The 24441-nt window shown below is 49.0% G+C and overlaps 1 protein-coding gene across 1 annotated transcript in view; it reads right to left on the bottom strand.

Annotated features, from left to right (window-relative positions):
• LOC139413429 (WD repeat containing planar cell polarity effector) overlaps positions 1–24441 on the bottom strand; it is a 170229-nt gene that overhangs the window by 59616 nt on the left and 86172 nt on the right. The window contains exons 9-10 of the mRNA XM_071160802.1: positions 17927–18127; positions 54–477 (exon numbers count right to left, since the gene is read on the bottom strand). Coding sequence (XP_071016903.1) covers positions 54–477; positions 17927–18127 — 625 coding nt within the window. The remainder of the gene's footprint in view (positions 1–53; positions 478–17926; positions 18128–24441) is intronic.

Here is a 24441-nt window from a genome sequence, read left to right as displayed (position 1 = left end):
AAACATGGGTGAAAAGTGAGTGCTGGCCGGTCAAAAATAATAGTTGTTTATACCTAGAGGAGCCAAGCCAAGATCCAGAGCCATCAGTTCCCCCTGGCCTCCCCCCACCACCACCACCCCCCCTGCAGGGTGCCAGGCCACCAGGACGGGCAGGATGGGGCAGGGGGCAAGCAGCGACACCCCTCTCCTCTCATCGTAGAGGACCAGAGAGGAGTCGCTGAGGCCCAGTAGCAGGGTGGTTGAGGAGGGGTGGCGGCAGCAGGAGACAGGGCGCGAGGAGACGGGGATACGGGTCGCCGAGAGACGTTGGAGGCGGCCGCGGGCGCACTCGTACACACAGGCATCTGCCCAGGACGTCCCGGTGGTGTGGGATCCTTGGGGTCCTTCAGGCAGCTCCACGGACAGAAGCTGGTACGGCTGCAGGAGACTGAAGCAGAGATCCAACAGGTCACCCTCAGTACACATGGAGCTGAGCACCTGGAGGGGAGAGAGAGACAGGTTAGACAGAGGAGGAGAGAGAGAGAGAGACAGGATAGACAGAGGAGGAGAGAGAGAGAGAGAGAGAGATGGGATAGAGAGAGGAGGAGAGAGAGAGAGAGAGAGAGAGAGAGAGAGAGAGAGAGATGGGATAGACAGAGGAGGAGCGAGAGAGAGAGAGAGAGAGAGAGAGAGACGGGATAGACAGAGGAGGAGAGAGAGAGAGAGAGACGGGCTAGACAGAGGAGGAGAGAGAGAGAGAGAGAGAGAGAGAGAGAGAGAGAGAGAGACGGGCTAGACAGAGGAGAGAGAGAGAGAGAGAGAGAGAGAGAGAGAGAGAGAGACGGGCTAGACAGAGGAGGAGAGAGAGAGAGAGAGAGAGAGAGAGAGAGAGAGAGACACAGAGACAGAGACACAGACGGAGACAGAGACACAGACAGACAGAAAAACAGACAGAGAGACTCAGAGAGAGAGAGAGAGAGAGAGAGAGAGAGAGAGAGAAAGAGAGAAAGAGAGAGACTCAGAGAGAGAGAGAGAGAGAGAGAGAGAAAGAGAGAGACTCAGAGAGAGAGAGAGAGAACAATAACAGTGTAGCTTCACTACAGCCTCTAGAGATGGAGTGTCAATCAAACAAGCCAATGATAAGTGCTCCATTCAACTCAAGGTCATAAATGTTTTCCTGGCACATTTCCTACCAGTCTACTTCACATATGCACTAAACAACAAACAATACCACTTCCTAGGTGTGTAAATTGCCCCAAGGGGACAAATAAAGCTGTATTGAATTGAACCCCACAAACGACAGAAAGTCGGTCACCTGCTGACACAGAACACTGCAACACAAACAATAGATGTCGTGTAGCTACAGAGACAGTCTGACTGTAATTCCTTTAGCTAGTCTCCCTCCCTGTCAGTCTCCCTCCCTCCCTTCCTTCCTGTCTCCCTCCATCCCTATCGGTCAGTCTCCCTCCCTTCCTTCCTGTCTCCCTCCATCCCTATCGGTCAGTCTCCCTCCCTGTCAGCCTCCCTCCCTTCCTTCCTGTCTCCCTCCATCCCTATCGGTCAGTCTCCCTCCGTGCCTGATTTTGTCCCTCCTTCCCTATCGGTCAGTCTCCCTTCCTCCCTGTCAGTCTCCCTCCCTCCCTTCCTTCCTGTCTCCCTCCATCCCTATCAATCAGTCTCCCTCCATCCCTATCGGTCAGTCTCCCTCCCTGTCAGTCTCCCTCCCTTCCTTCCTGTCTCCCTCCATCCCTATCAGTCAGTCTCCCTCCCTCCCTGTCAGTCTCCCTCCCTCCCTTCCTTCCTGTCTCCCTCCATCCCTATCAATCAGTCTCCCTCCATCCCTATCGGTCAGTCTCCCTCCCTGTCAGTCTCCCTCCCTTCCTTCCTGTCTCCCTCCATCCCTATCGGTCAGTCTCCCTCCGTGTCTGACTTTGTCCCTCCCTCCCTATCGGTCAGTCCCCCTGCCTCCCAATCGGTCCGTCTCGCTCCCTCCCTATCGGTCAGTCTCCCTCCCTACCTCCCTGTCAGTCTCCCTCCCTTCCTTCCTGTCTCCCTCCATCCCTATCAGTCAGTCTCCCTCCCTATCGGTCAGTCTCCCTCCCTGTCAGTCTCCCTTCCTTACTTCCTGTCTCCCTCCATCCCTATCAGTCAGTCTCCCTCCCTCCCTATCGGTCAGTCTCCCTCCCTCCCTGTCAGTCTCCCTCCCTTCCTTCCTGTCTCCCTCCATCCCTATCGGTCAGTCTCCCTCCCTGTCAGTCTCCCTCCCTTCCTTCCTGTCTCCCTCCATCCCTATCAATCAGTCTCCCTCCATCCCTATCGGTCAGTCTCCCTCCCTGTCAGTCTCCCTCCCTTCCTTCCTGTCTCCCTCCATCCCTATCAGTCAGTCTCCCTCCCTCCCTGTCAGTCTCCCTCCCTCCCTTCCTTCCTGTCTCCCTCCATCCCTATCAATCAGTCTCCCTCCATCCCTATCGGTCAGTCTCCCTCCCTGTCAGTCTCCCTCCCTTCCTTCCTGTCTCCCTCCATCCCTATCAGTCAGTCTCCCTCCCTCCCTATCGGTCAGTCTCCCTCCCTGTCAGTCTCCCTCCCTTCCTTCCTGTCTCCCTCCATCCCTATCAGTCAGTCTCCCTCCCTCCCTATCGGTCAGTCTCCCTCCCTGTCAGTCTCCCTCCCTTCCTTCCTGTCTCCCTCCCTCCCTATCGGTCAGTCTCCCTGCCTCCCAATCGGTCCGTCTCGCTCCCTCCCTATTGGTCAGTCTCCCTCCCTACCTCCCTGTCAGTCTCCCTCCCTTCCTTCCTGTCTCCCTCCATCCCTATCAGTCAGTCTCCCTCCCTCCCTATCGGTCAGTCTCCCTCCCTGTCAGTCTCCCTTCCTTACTTCCTGTCTCCCTCCATCCCTATCAGTCAGTCTCCCTCCCTCCCTATTGGTCAGTCTCCCTCCCTCCCTGTCAGTCTCCCTCCCTTCCTTCCTGTCTCCCTCCATCCCTATCGGTCAGTCTCCCTCCCTGTCAGTCTCCCTCCCTTCCTTCCTGTCTCCCTCCATCCCTATCGGTCAGTCTCCCTCCTTGTCAGTCTTCCTCCCTTCCTTTCTGTCTCCCTCCCTCTCTATCGGTCAGTCTCCCTCCCTGTCAGTCTCCCTCCCTTCCTTCCTGTCTCCCTCCCTTGCCTCCCTCCCTGCTTGTCTCCCTCCCTATCTCCATCCCTCCCTATTGGTTAGTCTCCCTCCCTGCCTCCCTCCCCCCCTGTCTGTCTGTCTCCCTCTGTCCCTCCCTGCCTGTCTATCTCCATCCCTCCCTATTGGTTAGTCTCCCTCCCTGCCTCCCTGCCTCCCCCCCTCCCTGCCTCCCCCCCTCCCTGCCTGCCTCTCTGTCTCCCTATCTCCCTGCCTGCCTGGTGCAAAACAAAGCTGGTAGTTTGTCAGGCTCTGCCAAGAAGAGACTTAGGCAGGTTTTGCCCACCATGGGCTGAGTCACAAATGGTTCCCTATTCCCCTATTATAGTGCACTACTTTAGACCGGAGCACTATTCCCCTATTACAGTGCACTACTTTAGACCGGAGCACTATTCCCCTATTATAGTGCACTACTTTAGACCGGAGCACTATTCCCCTATTATAGTGCACTACTTCAGACCAGATCCCTTTGGGCTCCACTATGGACCCTGGTCGCAAGCAGTGCACTAAATAGGGAATAGGGTGCCATTTGGGAATACAACAGGAAGGAAACAGATGACTGTTTTAGGCTCCTTTTTTTCTTCCCATAATCCCCTCGAGCCAGCTCCTGCTTGCACCCCAGGGGGGTGGGCAGGGGAGGAGGTGCTGACAGCACAGAAAGGGGGATGAGTGAAAGAGAGTGTGTGTGTGTGTGTGTGTGTGTGCGCTTAAGAGTGTGTGTGAGAGGCAGAGGTTAAGGGGAGGGTGGAGGGTTGGCATTTTGCCAGCCTCATGGTGAGCCACACCTGCCCCAGCCACAGACCCCCATTCTCTGGGTACTGCCCCGACTGCAAGGCTGGGCCTCACACTACACTCACACACACTTCACACACACACACACACACTCTTCAGCTCCTCAGACGTACACTCTGTCACACACCTAGACTACACTTATCACCACACCTCTTAGTTATTACCCTGACTACCATATACCTAGACTACACTTATCACCACACCTCTTAGTTATTACCCTGACTACCACACACCTAGACTACACTTATCACCACACCTCTTAGTTATTACCCTGACTACCACACACCTAGACTACACTTATCACCACACCTCTTAGTTATTACCCTGACTACCACACACCTAGACTACACTTATCACCACACCTCTTAGTTATTACCCTGACTATCCTCTTCAAATCCCCCTGATCCCACCAAAACAGGACTAGCTGGTAGCTACACCTCCCCTCCCACTCCTCAACAGGACTAGCTGGTAGCTACACCTCCCCTCCCCTCCTCAACAGGACTAGCTGGTAGCTACACCTCCCCTCCCACTCCTCAACAGGACTAGCTGGTAGCTACACCTCCCCTCCCCTCCCACTCCTCAACAGGACTAGCTGGTAGCTACACCTCCCCTCCCCTCCCACTCCTCAACAGGACTAGCTGGTAGCTACACCTCCCCTCCCACTCCTCAACAGGACTAGCTGGTAGCTACACTCCCCCCCCCCTCCCACTCCTCACTAGGACTAGCTGGTAGCTACACCTCCCCTCCCCTCCCACTCCTCAACAACAGCTAGGAGTAGGGGTAGGAGTAGGGGTAGGGATAGGAGTAGGGGTAGGGATAGGAGTAGGGGTAGGGATAGTGATAGGGGTAGGAGTAGAGGTAGGGGTAGGGATAGTGATAGGGATAGTGATAGGGGTAGGGGTAGGGATAGTGATAGGAGTAGGGGTAGGAGTAGGGGTAGGGATAGGCCCTGTCCGGGGGTGTCCTCGGATGGGGCCACAGTGTCTCCTGACCCCTCCTGTCTCAGCCTCCAGTATTTATGCTGCAGTAGTGTATGTGTCGGGGGGCTAGGGTCAGTTTGTTATATCTGGAGTACTTCTCCTGTCCTATTCGGTGTCCTATGTGAATCTAAGTGTGCGTTCTCTAATTCTCTCCTTCTCTCTTTCTTTCTCTCTCTCGGAGGACCTGAGCCCTAGGACCATGCCCCAGGACTACCTGACATGATGACTCCTTGCTGTCCCCAGTCCACCTGGCCATGCTGCTGCTCCAGTTTCAACTGACCTGAGCCCTAGGACCATGCCCCAGAAATACCTGACATGATGACTCCTTGCTGTCCCCAGTCCACCTGACTGTGCTGCTGCTCCAGTTTCAACTGTTCTGCCTTATTATTATTCGACCATGCTGGTCATTTATGAACATCTTGACCATGTTCTGTTATAATCTCCACCCGGCACAGCCAGAAGAGGACTGGCCACCCCTCATAGCCTGGTTCCTCTCTAGGTTTCTTCCTAGGTTTTGGCCTTTCTAGGGAGTTTTTCCTAGCCACCGTGCTTCTACACCTGCATTGCTTGCTGTTTGGGGTTTTAGGCTGGGTTTCTGTACAGCACTTTGAGATATCAGCTGATGTACGAAGGGCTATATAAATACATTTGATTTGATTTTGATTTGATTTAAGTAGGGATAGTGATAGGGGTAGAAGTAGGGGTAGAAGTAGGGGTAGGAGTAGTGATAGGGGTAGAAGTAGGGGTAGGGATAGTGATAGGGGTAGAAGTAGGGGTAGGGATAGGGGTAGAAGTAGGGGTAGGGATAGTGATAGGGGTAGGAGTAGGGGTAGGGATAGTGATAGGGGTAGGAGTAGGGGTAGGGATAGTGATAGGGGTAGGAGTAGGGGTAGGGATAGTGATAGGGGTAGAAGTAGGGGTAGGGATAGGGGTAGAAGTAGGGGTAGGGATAGTGATAGGGGTAGGAGTAGGGATAGGGATATGAGTAGGGGTAGGGATAGGAGTAGGGATAGTGATAGTGATAGGGGTAGGGATAGGAGTAGGGGTAGGGATAGGGATAGGAGTAGGGTTAGGAGTAGGGGTAGGGATAGTGATAGGGGTAGAAGTAGGGGTAGGGATAGTGATAGGGGTAGGAGTAGGGATAGTGATAGGGATAGAAGTAGGGGTAGGGATTGTGATAGGAGTAGAAGTAGGGGTAGGGATAGTGATAGGGATAGGAGTAGGGGTAGGGATAGTGATAGGGATAGGAGTAGGGGTAGGGATAGTGATAGGGGTAGGAGTAGGGATAGTGATATGGATATGAGTAGGGATAGGGATAGGGGTAGGAGTAGGGGTAGGAGTAGGGGTAGGGATAGGAGTAGGGATAGTGATAGGGGTAGGAGTAGGGTTAGGAGTAGGGGTAGGGATAGTGATAGGAGTAGGGGTAGGGATTGTGATAGGGGTAGAAGTAGGGGTAGGGATAGTGATAGGGGTAGAAGTAGGGGTAGGGATAGTGATAGGGGTAGAAGTAGGGGTAGGGATAGTGATAGGGGTAGGAGTAGGCGTAGGAGTAGGGATAGTGATAGGGGTAGAAGTAGTGGTAGGGATAGTGATGGGGTAGGAGTAGGGGTAGGGATAGTGATAGGGGTAGGAGTAGGGATAGTGATAGGGATAGAAGTAGGGGTAGGGATAGGGGTAGGAGTAGGGGTAGGAGTAGGGATAGTGATAGGGATAGGAGTAGGGGTAGGGATTGTGATAGGGGTAGGGATAGTGATAGGGGTAGAAGTAGGGGTAGGGATAGTGATAGGGGTAGGAGTAGGGGTAGGAGTAGGGATAGTGATAGGGGTAGAAGTAGGGGTAGGGATAGTGATAGGGTAGAAGTAGGGGTAGGGATAGTGATAGGGGTAGAAGTAGGGGTAGGGATAGTGATAGGGGTAGGAGTAGGGATAGTGATAGGGGTAGAAGTAGGGGTAGGGATAGTGATAGGGGTAGGAGTAGGGATTGTGATAGGGGTAGAAGTAGGGGTAGGAGTAGGGATAGTGATAGGGGTAGAAGTAGGGGTAGGGATAGTGATAGGGGTAGAAGTAGGAGCAGGGATAGGGGTAGGAGTAGGAGCAGGGGTAAGAGCAGGGGTAGGGATAGGAGTAGGGATAGGAGTAGGAGTAGGAGCAGGGGTAGGAGGAGGGGTAGGGATAGGAGTAGGGATAGGAGTAGGAGCAGGGGTAGGAGGAGGGGTAGGGATAGGAGCAGGGATAGGGGTAGGAGTAGGAGCAGGGATAGGGGTAGGAGTAGGAGTAGGGATAGGGGTAGGAGTAGGGAAAGGAGAAGGGAAAGGAGTATGGGTAGGGGTATGGAGTAGGAGTAGAGATAGGAGTAGAGATAGGAGTAGGGGGAGGGTTAGGAGTAGGAGCAGGGGTAGGAGCAGGGGTAGGGATAAGAGTAGAGATAGGAGTAGGGGGAGGGTTAGGAGTAGGAGCAGGGGTAGGAGCAGGGGTAGGGATAGGAGTAGAGATAGGAGTAGGGGGAAGGTTAGGAGTAGGAGCAGGGGTAGGAGCAGGGGTAGGGATAGGAGTAGGGATAGGAGTAGGACCTCCCTCATTTCCCTCTCCCTCATTTGTTGGTAGGGAGACTGTCTCCTCCATAGTAAGCAGGTTTGGGACTACTCCTGTCTATTGGTTTCAGTGACTGGTCCAAACTATTCTTCTCTGTTGTTCTCCTCTCCTTCCCCGGCACTGGGAAGATAACAGGGGTGGGGCCAGCTGAGAGCCTGGCCCCTTGTTCACAGCACCGGGCCTCACACAGACAATTACACAGCTCACAGAGCACAGAAAGACAGGGGCAGAGACAGAGTGAAGGAGGGATGGGGGGGAAGGGAGGGATGTGAGTGACGGGAGTGAGTGAGGGGGGCAGGGAGAGGGGAGGGAGGGGGGTGAGTGAAGGGAGGGAGAGGGTGGAGTGATGTTTTGGTGATGAGAATTAATAAGCTTGGGGGGGGGGGGGGTGGGGGGTAGAAGGTTGGTACGGTTAGACAAAGTCAACATGTACACAAACATGGGCACACACACACACACACACACACACACACACACACACACACACACACACACACACACACACACACACATACACACACACACACACATACACACACACACATACACACACACACACACACACACACACACACACACACACACACACACACACACACACACACACACACACACACACAGTAGCTGTAAGACTATACAGCGCTGTTCAGACCTTAACCGTTGGTGTAACACAAATCTAAGAGGTCTTCTGAAAATCTGAAATCATAACACAAATTGTTACATTTCAGCAAATACAGAGCATTGCATCTAAGTCATTAATTCAACATTTTGTTCTATATTGAGGAAACAATGCTGCTGTCCTTTGACTGAGTTTCATTATTTGTTTGGTGTCTAACTAAAGAAAAACAATCATTTTTTCCACTTTCAGTCCTGATGTTATCTAGAGACACAGTGGAGGGATGTTATCTAGAGACACAGTGGAGGGATGTTATCTAGAGACACAGTGGAGGGATGTTATCTAGAGACACAGTGGAGGGATGTTATCTAGAGACACAGTGGAGGGATGTTATCTAGAGACACAGTGGAGGGATGTTATCTAGAGACACAGAGGAGGGATGTTATCTAGAGACACAGTGGAGGGATGTTATCTAGAGACACAGTGGAGGGATGTTATCTAGAGACACAGTGGAGGGATGTTATCTAGAGACACAGTGGAGGGATGTTATCTAGAGACACAGAGGAGGGATGTTATCTAGAGACACAGTGGAGGGATGTTATCTAGAGACACAGTGGAGGGATGTTATCTAGAGACACAGTGGAGGGATGTTATCTAGAGACACAGTGGAGGGATGTTATCTAGAGACACAGTGGAGGGATGTTATCTAGAGACACAGTGGAGTGATGTTATCTAGAGACACCATGGAGGAATGTTATCTAGAGACACCATGGATGTTATCTAGAGACACCATGGAGGGATGTTATCTAGAGACACCATGGATGGATGGATGGATGGATGTCATCTAGAGACACCATGGATGGATGGATGGATGGATGGATGGATGTCATCTAGAGACACCATGGAGGGATGGATGTCATCTAGAGACACCATGGAGGGATGGATGTTATCTAGAGACACCGTGGATGGATGGATGGATGGATGTCATCTAGAGACACCATGGAGGAATGGATGTTATCTAGAGACACCATGGAGGGATGGATGTCATCTAGAGACACCATGGAGGGATGGATGTTATCTAGAGACACCATGGATGGATGGATGTTATCTAGAGACATCATGGAGGGATGGATGTTATCTAGAGACACCATGGATGGAAGAATGGATGTTATCTAGAGACACCATGAATGGAAGAATGGATGTTATCTAGATACACCATGGATGGAAGAATGGATGTTATCTAGAGACACCATGAATGGAAGAATGGATGTTATCTAGAGACACCATGGATGGAAGAATGGATGTTATCTGGAGACACCATGGATGGAAGAATGTTATCTAGAGACACCATGGATGGAAGAATGTTATCTAGAGACACCATGAATGGAAGAATGGATGTTATCTAGAGACACCATGGATGGAAGAATGGATGTTATCTGGAGACACCATGGATGGAAGAATGTTATCTAGATACACCATGGATGGAAGAATGGATGTTATCTAGAGACACCATGAATGGAAGAATGGATGTTATCTAGAGACACCATGGATGGAAGAATGGATGTTATCTAGAGACACCATGAATGGAAGAATGGATGTTATCTAGAGACACCATGAATGGAAGAATGGATGTTATCTAGAGACACCATGGATGGAAGAATGGATGTTATCTGGAGACACCATGGATGGAAGAATGGATGTTATCTGGAGACACCATGGATGGAAGAATGTTATCTAGATACACCATGGATGGAAGAATGGATGTTATCTAGAGACACCATGAATGGAAGAATGGATGTTATCTAGAGACACCATGGATGGAAGAATGGATGTTATCTGGAGACACCATGGATGGAAGAATGTTATCTGGAGACACTATGGATGGAAGAATGTTATCTAGAGACATCATGGAGGGATGGATGTTATCTAGAGACACCATGGATGGAAGAATGGATGTTATCTAGAGACATCATGGAGGGAAGAATGTTATCTAGAGACACCATGGATGGAAGAATGTTATCTAGAGAGACCATGGATGGAAGAATGGATGTTATCTGGAGACACCATGGATGGAAGAATGGATGTTATCTAGAGACATCATGGATGGAAGAATGGATGTTATCTGGAGACACCATGGATGGAAGAATGTTATCTAGATACACCATGGATGGAAGAATGGATGTTATCTAGAGACACCATGAATGGAAGAATGGATGTTATCGTGAGACACCATGGATGGAAGAATGGATGTTATCTAGAGACACCATGAATGGAAGAATGGATGTTATCTAGAGACACCATGAATGGAAGAATGGATGTTATCTAGAGACACCATGGATGGAAGAATGGATGTTATCTGGAGACACCATGGATGGAAGAATGGATGTTATCTGGAGACACCATGGATGGAAGAATGTTATCTAGATACACCATGGATGGAAGAATGGATGTTATCTAGAGACACCATGAATGGAAGAATGGATGTTATCTAGAGACACCATGGATGGAAGAATGGATGTTATCTGGAGACACCATGGATGGAAGAATGTTATCTGGAGACACCATGGATGGAAGAATGTTATCTAGAGACATCATGGAGGGATGGATGTTATCTAGAGACACCATGGATGGAAGAATGGATGTTATCTAGAGACATCATGGAGGGAAGAATGTTATCTAGAGACACCATGGATGGAAGAATGTTATCTAGAGAGACCATGGATGGAAGAATGGATGTTATCTGGAGACACCATGGATGGAAGAATGGATGTTATCTAGAGTCACCATGGATGGAAGAATGGATGTTATCTAGAGACACCATGGATGAATGAATGTTATCTAGAGACACCATGGATGGAAGAATGGATGTTATCTAGAGACACCATGGATGGAAGAATGTTATCTAGAGACACCATGGAGGGAAGAATGGATGTTATCTAGAGACAACATGGATGGAAGAATGTTATCTAGAGAGACCATGGATGGAAGAATGTTATCTAGAGACACCATGGATGGAAGAATGGATGTTATCTAGAGACACCATGAATGGAAGAATGTTATCTAGAGACACCATGAATGGAAGAATGGATGTTATCTAGAGACACCATGAATGGAAGAATGTTATCTAGAGAGACCATGGATGGAAGAATGGATGTTATCTGGAGACACCATGGATGGAAGAATGGATGTTATCTAGAGACATCATGGAGGGAAGAATGGATGTTATCTAGAGACACCATGGATGGAAGAATGGATGTTATCTAGAGACACCATGGATGGAAGAATGGATGTTATCTAGAGACACCATGGATGGAAGAATGGAAGTTATCTAGAGACACCATGGATGGAAGAATGGATGTTATCTAGAGACATCACGGATGGAAGAATGGATGTTATCTAGAGACACCATGGAGGGAAGAATGGATGTTATCTAGAGACATCATGGATGGAAGAATGGATGTTATCTAGAGACACCATGGATGGAAGAATGGATGTTATCTAGAGACATCATGGATGGAAGAATGGATGTTATCTAGAGACACCATGGAGGGAAGAATGTTATCTAGAGACACCATGGATGGAAGAATGGATGTTATCTAGAGACACCATGGATGGAAGAATGGATGTTATCTAGAGACACCATGGAGGGAAGAATGTTATCTAGAGACACCATGGATGGAAGAATGGATGTTATCTAGAGACACCATGGATGGAAGAATGGATGTTATCTAGAGACACCATGGAGGGAAGAATGTTATCTAGAGACACCATGGATGGAAGAATGGATGTTATCTAGAGACACCATGGAGGGAAGAATGTTATCTAGAGACACCATGGAGGGAAGAATGTTATCTAGAGACACCATGGAGGGAAGAATGTTATCTAGAGACACCATGGAGGGAAGAATGTTATCTAGAGACACCATGGATGGAAGAATGGATGTTATCTAGAGACACCATGGATGGAAGAATGTTATCTAGAGACACCATGGATGGAAGAATGGATGTTATCTAGAGACACCATGGATGGAAGAATGCATGTTATCTAGAGACACCATGAATGGAAGAATGGATGTTATCTAGAGACACCATGGATGGAAGAATGGATGTTATCTAGAGACACCATGGATGGAAGAATTTATGTTATCTGGAGACACCATGGATGGAAGAATTGATGTTATCTAGAGACAACATGGAGGGAAGAATGTTATCTAGAGACACCATGGAGGGAATAATGTTATCTAGAGACACCATGAATGGAAGAATGGATGTTATCTAGAGACACCATGAATGGAAGAATGGATGTTATCTAGAGACAACATGGAGGGAAGAATGTTATCTAGAGACACCATGGAGGGAATAATGTTATCTAGAGACACCATGAAGGGAATAATGTTATCTAGAGACACCATGGATGGAAGAATGGATGTTATCTAGAGACACCATGAATGGAAGAATGAATGTTATCCAGAGACACCATGGATGGAATAATGGATGTTATCTAGAGACACCATGGATGGAAGAATGGATGTTATCTAGAGACACCATGGATGGAAGAATGGATGTTATCTAGAGACACCATGGAGGGAAGAATGTTATCTAGAGACACCATGGAGGGAAGAATGTCATCTAGAGACACCATGGAGGGAAGAATGTTATCTAGAGACACCATGGATGGAAGAATGTTATCTAGAGACACCATGGATGGAAGAATGGATGTTATCTAGAGACACCATGAATGGAAGAATGGATGTTATCTAGAGACACCATGGATGGAAGAATGGATGTTATCTAGAGACACCATGGATGGAAGAATGGATGTTATCTAGAGACATCATGGAGGGAAGAATGTTATCTAGAGACACCATGGAGGGAAGAATGTTATCTAGAGACACCATGGATGGAAGAATGTTTCCTAGAGACACCATGGAGGGAAGAATGGATGTTATCTAGAGTCACCATGGAGGGAAGAATGGATGTTATCTAGAGTCACCATGGATGGAAGAATGGATGTTATCTAGAGACACCATGGATGGAAGAATGGATGTTATCTAGAGACACCATGGATGGAAGAATGTCATCTAGAGACACCATGGAGGGAAGAATGGATGTTATCTAGAGACATCATGGAGGGAAGAATGGATGTTATCTAGAGAGACCATGGAGGGAAGAATGGATGTTATCTAGAGACATCATGGAGGGAAGAATGGATGTTATCTAGAGACACCATGGAGGAAAGAATGTTATCTAGAGACACCATGGAGGGAAGAATGGATGTTATCTAGATACACCATGGAGGGAGGGATTGGATGTTATCTAGAGTCACCATGGAGGGAGGGATTGGATGTTATCTAGATACACCATGGAGGGAGGGATTGGATGTTATCTAGAGTCACCATGGAGGGAGGGATTGGATGTTATCTAGAGTCACCATGGAGGGAGGGATTGGATGTTATCTAGAGTCACCATGGAGGGATGGATTGGATGTTATCTAGAGTCACCATGGAGGGAGGGATTGGATGTTATCTAGAGTCACCATGGAGGGAGGGATTGGATGTTATCTAGAGTCACCATGGAGGGAGGGATTGGATGTTATCTAGAGACACCGTGGAGGGAGGGATGGATGTCATCTAGAGACACAGTGGAGGGAGGGATGGATGTCATCTAGAGACACCATGGAGGGAAAAATTGATGTTATCTAGAGAGACCATGGAGGGAGGGATGGATGTTATCTAGAGACACCATGGAGGGAATAATGGATGTGATCTAGAGTCAGTATGGAGGGAGGGATGTTATCTAGAGAGACCAGAGAGGGATGGATGTTATCTAGAGACACCGTGGAGGGAAGATGGGATGTCATCTAGATACACCATGGAGGGAGGGATTGGATGTTATCTAGATACACCATGGAGGGAGGGATTGGATGTTATCTAGAGACACCATGGAGGGAGGGATTGGATGTTATCTAGAGACACAGTGGAGGGAAGATGGGATGTTATCTAGAGACACAGTGGAGGGAAGAATGGATGTTATCTAGAGACACCATGAATGGAAGAATGTTATCTAGAGAGACCATGGATGGAAGAATGGATGTTATCTGGAGACACCATGGAGGGAGGGATTGGATGTTATCTAGATACACCATGGAGGGAGGGGTTGGATGTTATCTAGATACACCATGGAGGGAGGGGTTGGATGTTATCCCCACACAAACACACACAGACCCCCCCCCCAACACACACACACACAGACCCCCCCAACACACACACACACACACACACATACCCCCCCCCCCCAACACACACACACACCGACCCCCCCACACACAGCCCCCCCAACACACACACAGAATACCTCCCCCGACACTGAACACAAAACAGACTTGAAATAAAAACATCTTATTTTTTTCACTGAAATTCCAGGAATCATTAAAAATGTTAACTAAATGTTAAATAAATCCTAAATCATATTTGTCGTGTTGTATAGAACTAAGACCACATAGGGAACAGGAATCAGGGTTTTAAATGCAGGGAGTGAGTGTTAAATGGGCTTAGCATGGCAGATAGCTGGCTCAACAAAAGGAACATATATATGAGCTTGAAGTGATTGAAGTCTCTGGCTCTCTTCTCCTTCGTCTCCTCAGATGAGCTCTGAGTGTTTGATTCTCTCCACACCTCTTAAATAAACCGCTTGCTTAATTTCACACCGCGCCATCAAACACACGCTGGTACACACGCACGTACGCAAAAGCACACACACTTAATTTGACACCTCGCATTTGAAAAATGACAAACACTTTCATTAGATTCAGGAAAGGGGACTTTAATGTTCCTTTAAAATCATGGAGGAGGAGAGGGGGGGAGGAATGGAGGAAGGGAGGAAGGAGGGAAGAGGGGGAGAGAGGGAGAAGAGGGAGGAGGGGGAGAGGGGGAGGAGGGAGGAGAGGTGGAAAGAGGAGAGGGAGGGAGGGAGGGAGGGAGGGAGGGAGGGAGGGAGGGAGGGAGGGAGGAGAGGCGAGGAGGAGGAGGAAGGAGAGGGAGGAGGGAGGAGAAGGTGAGGGAGGAGAGAGGAGAGGGAGGGGCGGGGGAGGAGGGGAGGAGGGAGGGAGGAGAGATGAGAAGGGGAGGGAGGAGAGGGGAGGGATGAGGGAGGGAGGGAGGGAAGGAGGAGAGATGAGAAGGGGAGGGAGGAGAGGGGAGGAGGGGAGGGAGGTAGGGAGGGTGGCAGGGAGGGAGGAGGGAGGAGAGAGGAGAGGAGAGGGAGGGAGGGAGGGAGGCAGGGAGGGAGGAGGGAGGAGAGAGGAGAGGAAGGAGGAGGGAGGGAGGGAGGAGAGAGGAGAGGAGAGGAGAGGAGAGGGAGGGAGGGAGGGAGGGAGGGAGGGAGGGAGGGAGGGAGGGAGGGAGGGAGGGAGGGAGGGAGGGAGGGAGGTGGACATAAATAAAAGAACTAGGTGAAGGAGGAGTGTGATAAACCAGTGCAGAGAGCCTTCCAGAACAAGAAGAAAAGCCTACGACAGCGTCTGCTTTGATGATTTCAATATTCATTTTTCCTCTTCTTTAGCATGTTGTTTTCCTGCGATTGGTAACGCTCTTCTTCCCTGTCTTCTCTACGCTGGAGCATGTTTACATACGTTCACAGAGGCGCGAGGCGCGAGGGCTTACGCCGTGTTTGTTCGGTCATTTGGGTTTCAGTATGTTATTCCTACGCATGTTGCCTGGGAAACAGGTCACAGATAGGGTTATCACAGGAGCTGGGAGGTGAAACACACACACACACACACACATACACACACACACACACAAAGGGTCTGGGAGGTGAAACACACAGACACACACACAGGGGCTGAGAGATGGAAGCAGACAGGCATGCTCGTACACACGACCACCGTAAAGACACATCACCTGCTTAGTTAGTTCCCCTTGTTTTAGGAGATGCAGTAGAACATACTGGAAGACGCCACCCTTGAGATGGCTAATTCACCATTCACAAATCCTATCCACACACACACACAGACAGATACACACACATACACACACACAGACACACACAGACACACAGACACACACAGACAGAGCAGAGTGACTGTGTGGAGGAATTCTTCTGAGAAAGAGAGATGGAAGGAGAGAAAAGATGACAGACAACAAAGAGCAAGAACAAGAGAGAGAGAGAGAGAGAGAGAGAGAGAGAGAGAGAGAGAGAGTGGGGGGGGGGCGAGAGGGGGGGAGAGGGGTTAAGAGAGAAGGAAAGAGAACAAGAGAGAGATAGGGAGGGAGAGAGAAAATGAGGGAGGGGGAGAGAGAGGGGGAGGGAAAGAGAGAAGGAAAGACAGAATAAGAGACAGAGGGGGAGAGAGAGAGGGGAGAGAGAGAGGGAGAGAGAGGGAAAGAGAGAGGGAAAGACAGAATAAGAGACAGAGGGGGAGAGAGAGGGAGAGAGAGGGAAAGACAGAATAAGAGACAGAGGGGGAGAGAGAGGGAAATACAGAATAAGAGACAGAGGGGGAGAGAGAGGGAGAGAGAGGGAAAGACAGAATAAGAGACAGAGAGGGGGAGAGAGAGGGAAAGACAGAATAAGAGACAGAGAGGGGGAGAGAGAGGGGGAGAGAGAAAGGGAGAGAGAGGGAAAGATAGAATAAGAGACAGAGAGAGAGAGAGAGTGGGAGAGAGAGAGGGAGAGAGAGGGAAAGATAGAATAAGAGACAGAGAGAGAGAGAGAGGGGGAGAGAGAGAGGGAGAGAGAGGGAAAGATAGAATAAGAGACAGAGAGAGAGAGAGAGAGGGAGAGAGAGAGGGAGAGAGAGGGAAAGATAGAATAAGAGACAGAGAGAGAGAGAGAGAGGGAGAGAGAGAGCCATTAACCCTGACCACTGAAGCATCTCTTCTTTATCATTAAAGACCCCTGTATTATTGAAGAGGCAATGTGTGTGTGTGTGTGTGTGTGTGTTGTGTGTTGTGTGTTGTGTGTGTTGTGTGTTGTGTGTTGTGTGTGTGTGTGTGTGTGTGTCTGTTGTGTGTGTGTGTGTGTGTATGTGTGTGTGTGTTGTGTGTTGTATGTTGTGTGTGTGTGTGTGTTGTGTGTTGTGTGTGTGTGTGTGTGTGTTGTGTGTGTGTGTGTGTGTGTTGTGTGTTGTGTGTATGTGTGTTATTGAGGAGGTAATGTGTGTTATTATAGAAGAGGTTGTATGTGTTATTATAGAAGAGGTAATGTGTGTTAATATAGAAGAGGTAATGTGTGTTATTATAGAAGAGGTAATGTGTGTTAATATTGAAGAGGTAATGTGTGTTATTATAGAAGAGGTAATGTGTGTTATTATAGAAGAGGTTGTATGTGTTATTATAGAAGAGGTAATGTGTGTTAATATTGAAGAGGTAATGTGTGTTATTATAGAAGAGGTAATGTGTGTTAATATTGAAGAGGTAATGTGTGTTATTATAGAAGAGGTAATGTGTGTTAATATTGAAGAGGTAATGTGTGTTATTATAGAAGAGGTAATGTGTGTTACTATTGAATAGGTAATGTGTGTTATTATAGAAGAGGTAATGTGTGTTATTATAGAAGAGGTAATGTGTGTTATTATAGAAGAGGTAATGTGTGTTATTATAGAAGAGGTAATGTGTGTTATTATAGAAGAGGTAATGTGTGTTATTATAGAAGAGGTAATGTGTGTTATTATAGAAGAGGTTGTATATGTGTGTGTGTGTGTGTGTGTGTGTGTGTGTGTGTGTGTGAGTGTGTGTGTGTGTGTGTGTGTGTGTGTGTGTGTGTGTGTGTGTGTGTGTATGTGTGTGTGTGTGTGTTAACCTTGAGGCCCTCTGTACTGGAGCAGCTCAGTAACACTAGGTTGTCCCTGTCAGTGTGTGTGTGGCTCGGGTTCCAGGGCCACAGTTCATCATTAGTGTTAGTCAGGGAGCACCAACACACTGCTACGTCCTGGAGACAGTTCAGATCCACACGCCTGCCCTGCCTGCGCCCTGCGGGGCCACGCACCTCCACACACACCACCTAGAGAGAGAGAGAGACACTGTTACTACACACACTGTTACTACACACTGTTACTACACACACTGTTACTACACACACTGTTACTACACACACTGTTACTACACACACCACCTAGAGAGAGAGACACTGTTACTACACACACCACCTAGAGAGAGAGAGACACTGTTACTACACACACTGTTACTATACACACCACCTAGAGAGAGAGACACACTGCTACTACACACACCACCTAGAGAGAGAGAGAGACACTGTTACTAACATTTCTTTCCCTGGGATGTTGACTGTTGAGAGGGGAGGTGAAGAGACAGCTAACGTCAGGCCACTAGAAACCATAATCTCTTTCCTCCCCCCCTCCCTCTGTCTGTCTGTCTGTCTGTCTGTCTGTCTGTGTCTCCCTCCCTCCCTCCCTCCCTCCCTCCCTCCCTCCCTCCCTCCCTCTTATTCTCTCTCTATCCCTGTCTTTTTCTCTCTCTCTCATTCACTCTCCCCCCCTCCCTCTCTTTTTCCCTCTTTCATTCTCCTTCCATCCTTGTCTCTCTCCCTCCTGCACTTTCCCCCTCTCCCTCCCTCTTTCTGTCTCCCTCCCAAATGTTGTAGAATACAGACAACACAAGTCACATCATCAAAGACCCTTCTTACCCCTGACGTATCAACCCCCCCCCCCCCCCCGTTTTTTAAACATTCGAAGCCAAGTGTGATTTCAGTCACAACAAAGATCATCCATTTATTTGGATGAGACTTCTTGGTCATGCACCCCCCCCCCCCCCCCCCTCTCCCGCACGCGCTCCAGTCCGCACCGCTACGCGGCAGCGCTAAGCTAACTGCTAACGCTGCCATTATCACATTACTAGCAGGCTTTTGTGGGGGCACGGGAGGGGCATGCGGGGCGGGACAGGGGGGCTCTGAAAGCAATCGCTCCTGCCGTACGTCTGGCTCCAGAAGAAGGGACCTGATAAGGGGATCTCCCTCCCCTGACCCCCCCCCCCCTCCACTACCCCCTAGCCCCCTGGATGGTACAGCCCAGCCCCGGTCCCCTGGATGGTACAGCCCAGCCCTGGTCCACTGGGCTAAACTAGAAAAAGAGGCTGCTAACTAATCCCCCAGAAAGTGGTTTTGATTATTGCTGACCAGCAAACAGATGGGAAAGCAAAAGGGTGGAGGAGACAAAATGGAGGACAGAGGATGAAGGGGTGAAGAGATACGTGATGTTTAAACATCCATTCATTTGTTTATGTACTAATTATTCAGCTACACCAGTCCTCTTCTCTTCTGATGATCTTTCCTCCTAAAACTCCTCTCTCATCCTACATCCTCTCTTCTCTCTCATCCTACATCCTCTCTCATCTTACATCCTCTCTCCTCTCTCATCTTACATCCTCTCTCCTCTCTCATCCTACATCCTCTCTCCTCTCTCATCCTACATCCTCTATCCTCTCTCCTCTCTCATCCTACATCCTCTCTCCTCTCTCATCCTACATCCTCTCTCATTCTACATCCTACATCCTCTTTCTCCTACATCCTCTCTCCTACATCCTCTATCCTCTCTCTCCTCCATGCCTACATCCTCTCTCCTACATCCCTACATCCTCTCTCCTCTCTCTCCAACATCCTCTCTCCTCTCTCTCCTCCATTCCTATATCCTCTCTCCTCTCTCTCCTCCATTCCTACATCCCCTCTCCTCTCTCTCCTCCATTCCTACATCCTCTCTCCTCTCTCTCCTCCATTCCTACATCCCCTCTCCTCTCGCTCCTCCATTCCTACATCCCCTCTCCTCTCTCTCCTCCATTCCTACATCCTCTCTCCTCTCTCTCCTCCATTCCTACATCCCCTCTCCTCTCGCTCCTCCATTCCTACATCCTCTCTCCTCTCTCTCCTCCATTCCTACATCCTCTCTCCTCTCTCTCCTCCATTCCTATATCCCCTCTCCTCTCTCTCCTCCATTCCTACATCCCCTCTCCTCTCGCTCCTCCATTCCTACATCCCCTCTCCTCTCTCTCCTCCATTCCTACATCCCCTCTGCTCTCTCTCCTCCATTATTTTATCCCCCTCTTCTCTCTCTCCTCCATTCCTACATCCCCCTATCCACTCTCTCCTCCATTCCTACATCCCCCTCTCCTCCATTCTCCTCCTCCTAGTGTGCGTATGCATGTATGAATAGAGCTGCTGACTCCATTGTGTGTTCAGGGCAACAGATAAAGCTCAATGAAATACTATTTGAAATGGCTCAGACAATGATCTGAGGAACATAGAGACACGGACCACACTACCATACCTGCAATGTCACCTGTCCGTCTCGTTGGGGCTCGGTGTGGGTGTGTGAGGGGACCGGTGTGTGGGGGCGGAGAGATGTCTCCCCCCCAAGCACCCAGAGAGCTCATTACAGCACTGTGGCACGCAGAGCGTGGCGGAACGTCCCAAAAATATGCTAATTTCCAAAATAACAACCCCAATCCCCCCCCCCCCCCCCACATTAATAATGTAGGAGTAGACAGACCAACGACTTTAAACAGCACCACATTAATAATGTAGGAGTAGACAGACCAACGACTTTAGACAGCACCACATTAATAATGTAGGAGTAGACAGACCAACGACTTTAAACAGCACCACATTAATAATGTAGGAGTAGACAGACCAACGACTTTAAACAGCACCACATTAATAATGTAGGAGTAGACAGACCAACGACTTTAAACAGCACCACATTAATAATGTAGGAGTAGACTGACCAACGACTTTAAACAGCACCACATTAATAATGTAGGAGTAGACAGACCAACGACTTTAAACAGCACCACATTAATAATGTAGGAGTAGACGGACCAACGACTTTAAACAGCACCACATTAATAATGTAGGAGTAGACGGACCAACGACTTTAAACAGCACCACATTAATAATGTAGGAGTAGACAGACCAACGACTTTAAACAGCACCACATTAATAATGTAGGAGTAGACGGACCAACGACTTTAAACAGCACCACAAACAAAGGAGAGAAAGAACTGAGGACATTATAGTTCTAACGGCTGGTATAGTGGTCTGATACGGCTGGTATAGTGGTCTCACAATACGGCTGGTATAGTGGTCTCACCATACGGCTGGTATAGAGGTCTCACCATACGGCTGGTATAGAGGTCTCACCATACAGCTGGTATAGTGTTCTGATACGGCTGGTATAGTGGTCTGATACTGCTGGTATAGTGTTCTGATACGGCTGGTATAGAGGTCTGATACTGCTGGTATAGAGGTCTCACCATACGGCTGGTATAGAGGTCTCACCATACGGCTGGTATAGAGGTCTGATACGGCTGGTATAGTGGTCTGATACGGCTGGTATAGTGGTCTCACCATACGGCTGGTATAGAGGTCTCACCATACGGCTGGTATAGAGGTCTGATACGGCTGGTATAGTGGTCTCACCATACGGCTGGTATAGAGGTCTCACCATACGGCTGGTATAGTGGTCTGATACGGCTGGTATAGTGGTCTGATACGGCTGGTATAGAGGTCTCACCATATGGCTGGTATAGAGGTCTGATACGGCTGGTATAGAGGTCTCACCATACGGCTGGTATAGTGGTCTGATACGGCTGGTATAGAGGTCTCACCATACGGCTGGTATAGAGGTCTCACCATACGGCTGGTATAGTGGTCTGATACGGCTGGTATAGTGGTCTGATACGGCTGGTATAGAGGTCTCACCATATGGCTGGTATAGAGGTCTGATACGGCTGGTATAGAGGTCTCACCATACGGCTGGTATAGTGGTCTCACCATACGGCTGGTATAGTGGTCTGATACGGCTGGTATAGTGGTCTGATACGGCTGGTATAGAGGTCTCACCATATGGCTGGTATAGAGGTCTGATACGGCTGGTATAGAGGTCTCACCATACGGCTGGTATAGTGGTCTGATACGGCTGGTATAGAGGTCTCACCATACGGCTGGTATAGAGGTCTCACCATACGGCTGGTATAGTGGTCTGATACGGCTGGTATAGTGGTCTCACCATACGGCTGGTATAGTGGTCTCACCATACGGCTGGTATAGAGGTCTCACCATACGGCTGGTATAGAGGTCTCACCATACGGCTGGTATAGAGGTCTCACCATACGGCTGGTATAGAGGTCTCACCATACGGCTGGTATAGAGGTCTGATATGGCTGGTATAGTAGTCTGATACTGCTGGTATAGTGGTCTGATACGGCTGGTATAGAGGTCTCACCATACGGCTGGTATAGTGTTCTGATACGGCTGGTATAGTGGTCTGATACGGCTGGTATAGTGGTCTGATACGGCTGGTATAGTGGTCTGATACGGCTGGTATAGAGGTCTGATACGGCTGGTATAGTGGTCTGATACGGCTGGTATAGTGGTCTGATACGGCTGGTATAGAGGTCTCACCATACGGCTGGAGTAGTGGTCTGATACGGCTGGTATAGAGGTCTCACCATACGGCTGGTATAGTGGTCTGATATGGCTGGTATAGTGGTCTCACCATACGGCTGGTATAGTGGTCTGATATGGCTGGTATAGAGGTCTCACCATACGGCTGGAGTAGTGGTCTGATACGGCTGGTATAGAGGTCTCACCATACGGCTGGTATAGTGGTCTGATATGGCTGGTATAGTGGTCTCACCATACGGCTGGTATAGTGGTCTGATATGGCTGGTATAGTGGTCTGATACGGCTGGTATAGAGGTCTCACCATATGGCTGGTATAGAGGTCTCACCATACGGCTGGTATAGTGTTCTTATACGGCTGGTATAGTGGTCTGATACGGCTGGTATAGTGGTCTGATACTGCTGGTATAGTGGTCTGATACAGCTGGTATAGAGGTCTCACAATACGGCTGGTATAGTGGTCTGATACGGCTGGTATAGAGGTCTCACAATACGGCTGGTATAGTGGTCTGATACGGCTGGTATAGAGGTCTCACAATACGGCTGGTATAGTGGTCTGATACGGCTGGTATAGTGGTCTCACCATACGGCTGGTATAGTGGTCTGATACGGCTGGTATAGAGGTCTCACAATACGGCTGGTATAGTGGTCTGATACGGCTGGTATAGAGGTCTCACAATACGGTTGGTATAGTGGTCTGATACAGCTGGTATAGTGGTTCACCATACGGCTGGTATAGAGGTCTCACCATACGGCTGGTATAGTGGTCTGATACGGCTGGTATAGAGGTCTGATACGGCTGGTATAGTGGTCTCACCATACGGCTGGTATAGTGGTCTGATACGGCTGGTATAGTTGTCTGATACTGCTGGTATAGTGGTCTCACCATACAGCTGGTATAGTGGTCTGATACGGCTGGTATAGTGGTCTGATACGGCTGGTATAGTGGTCTGATACGGCTGGTATAGAGGTCTGATACGGCTGGTATAGAGGTCTCACAATACGGCTGGTATAGTGGTCTGATACGGCTGGTATAGAGGTCTCACAATACGGCTGGTATAGTGGTCTGATACGGCTGGTATAGAGGTCTGATACGGCTGGTATAGAGGTCTCACAATACGGCTGGTATAGTGGTCTGATACGGCTGGTATAGTGGTCTGATACGGCTGGTATAGAGTTCTCACCATACGGCTGGTATAGAGGTCTCACCATACGGCTGGTATAGTGGTCTGATACGGCTGGTATAGTGGTCTGATACTGCTGGTATAGTGGTCTCACCATACGGCTGGTATAGTGTTCTGACACGGCTGGTATAGTGGTCTGATACGGCTGGTATAGTGGTCTGATACGGCTGGTATAGTGGTCTCACCATACGGCTGGTATAGTGGTCTGATACGGCTGGTATAGAGGTCTCACCATACGGTTGGTATAGAGGTCTCACCATACGGCTGGTATAGTGGTCTGATACGGCTGGTATAGAGGTCTCACCATACGGTTGGTATAGAGGTCTCACCATACGGCTGGTATAGTGGTCTGATACGGCTAGTATAGTGGTCTGATACTGCTGGTATAGTGGTGTCACCATAAGGCTGGTATAGTGTTCTGACACGGCTGCTATAGTGGTCTGATACGGCTGGTATAGTGGTCTGATACGGCTGGTATAGTGGTCTCACCATACGGCTGGTATAGTGGTCTGATACGGCTGGTATAGTTGTCTGATACTGCTGGTATAGTGGTCCCACCATACTGCTGGTATAGAGGTCTCACCATACGGCTGGTATAGTGGTCTGATACGGCTGGTATAGTTGTCTGATACTGCTGGTATAGAGGTCTCACCATACGGCTGGAGTAGTGGTCTGATACGGCTGGTATAGAGGTCTCACCATACGGCTGGTATAGTGGTC

This window comes from Oncorhynchus clarkii, chromosome 1, assembly GCF_045791955.1.
Source record: "Oncorhynchus clarkii lewisi isolate Uvic-CL-2024 chromosome 1, UVic_Ocla_1.0, whole genome shotgun sequence".
NCBI lineage: Eukaryota > Metazoa > Chordata > Actinopteri > Salmoniformes > Salmonidae > Oncorhynchus > Oncorhynchus clarkii.
Note: the sequence above shows the minus strand (reverse complement) of the source record. Positions and strands in the feature narration are given on the sequence as shown.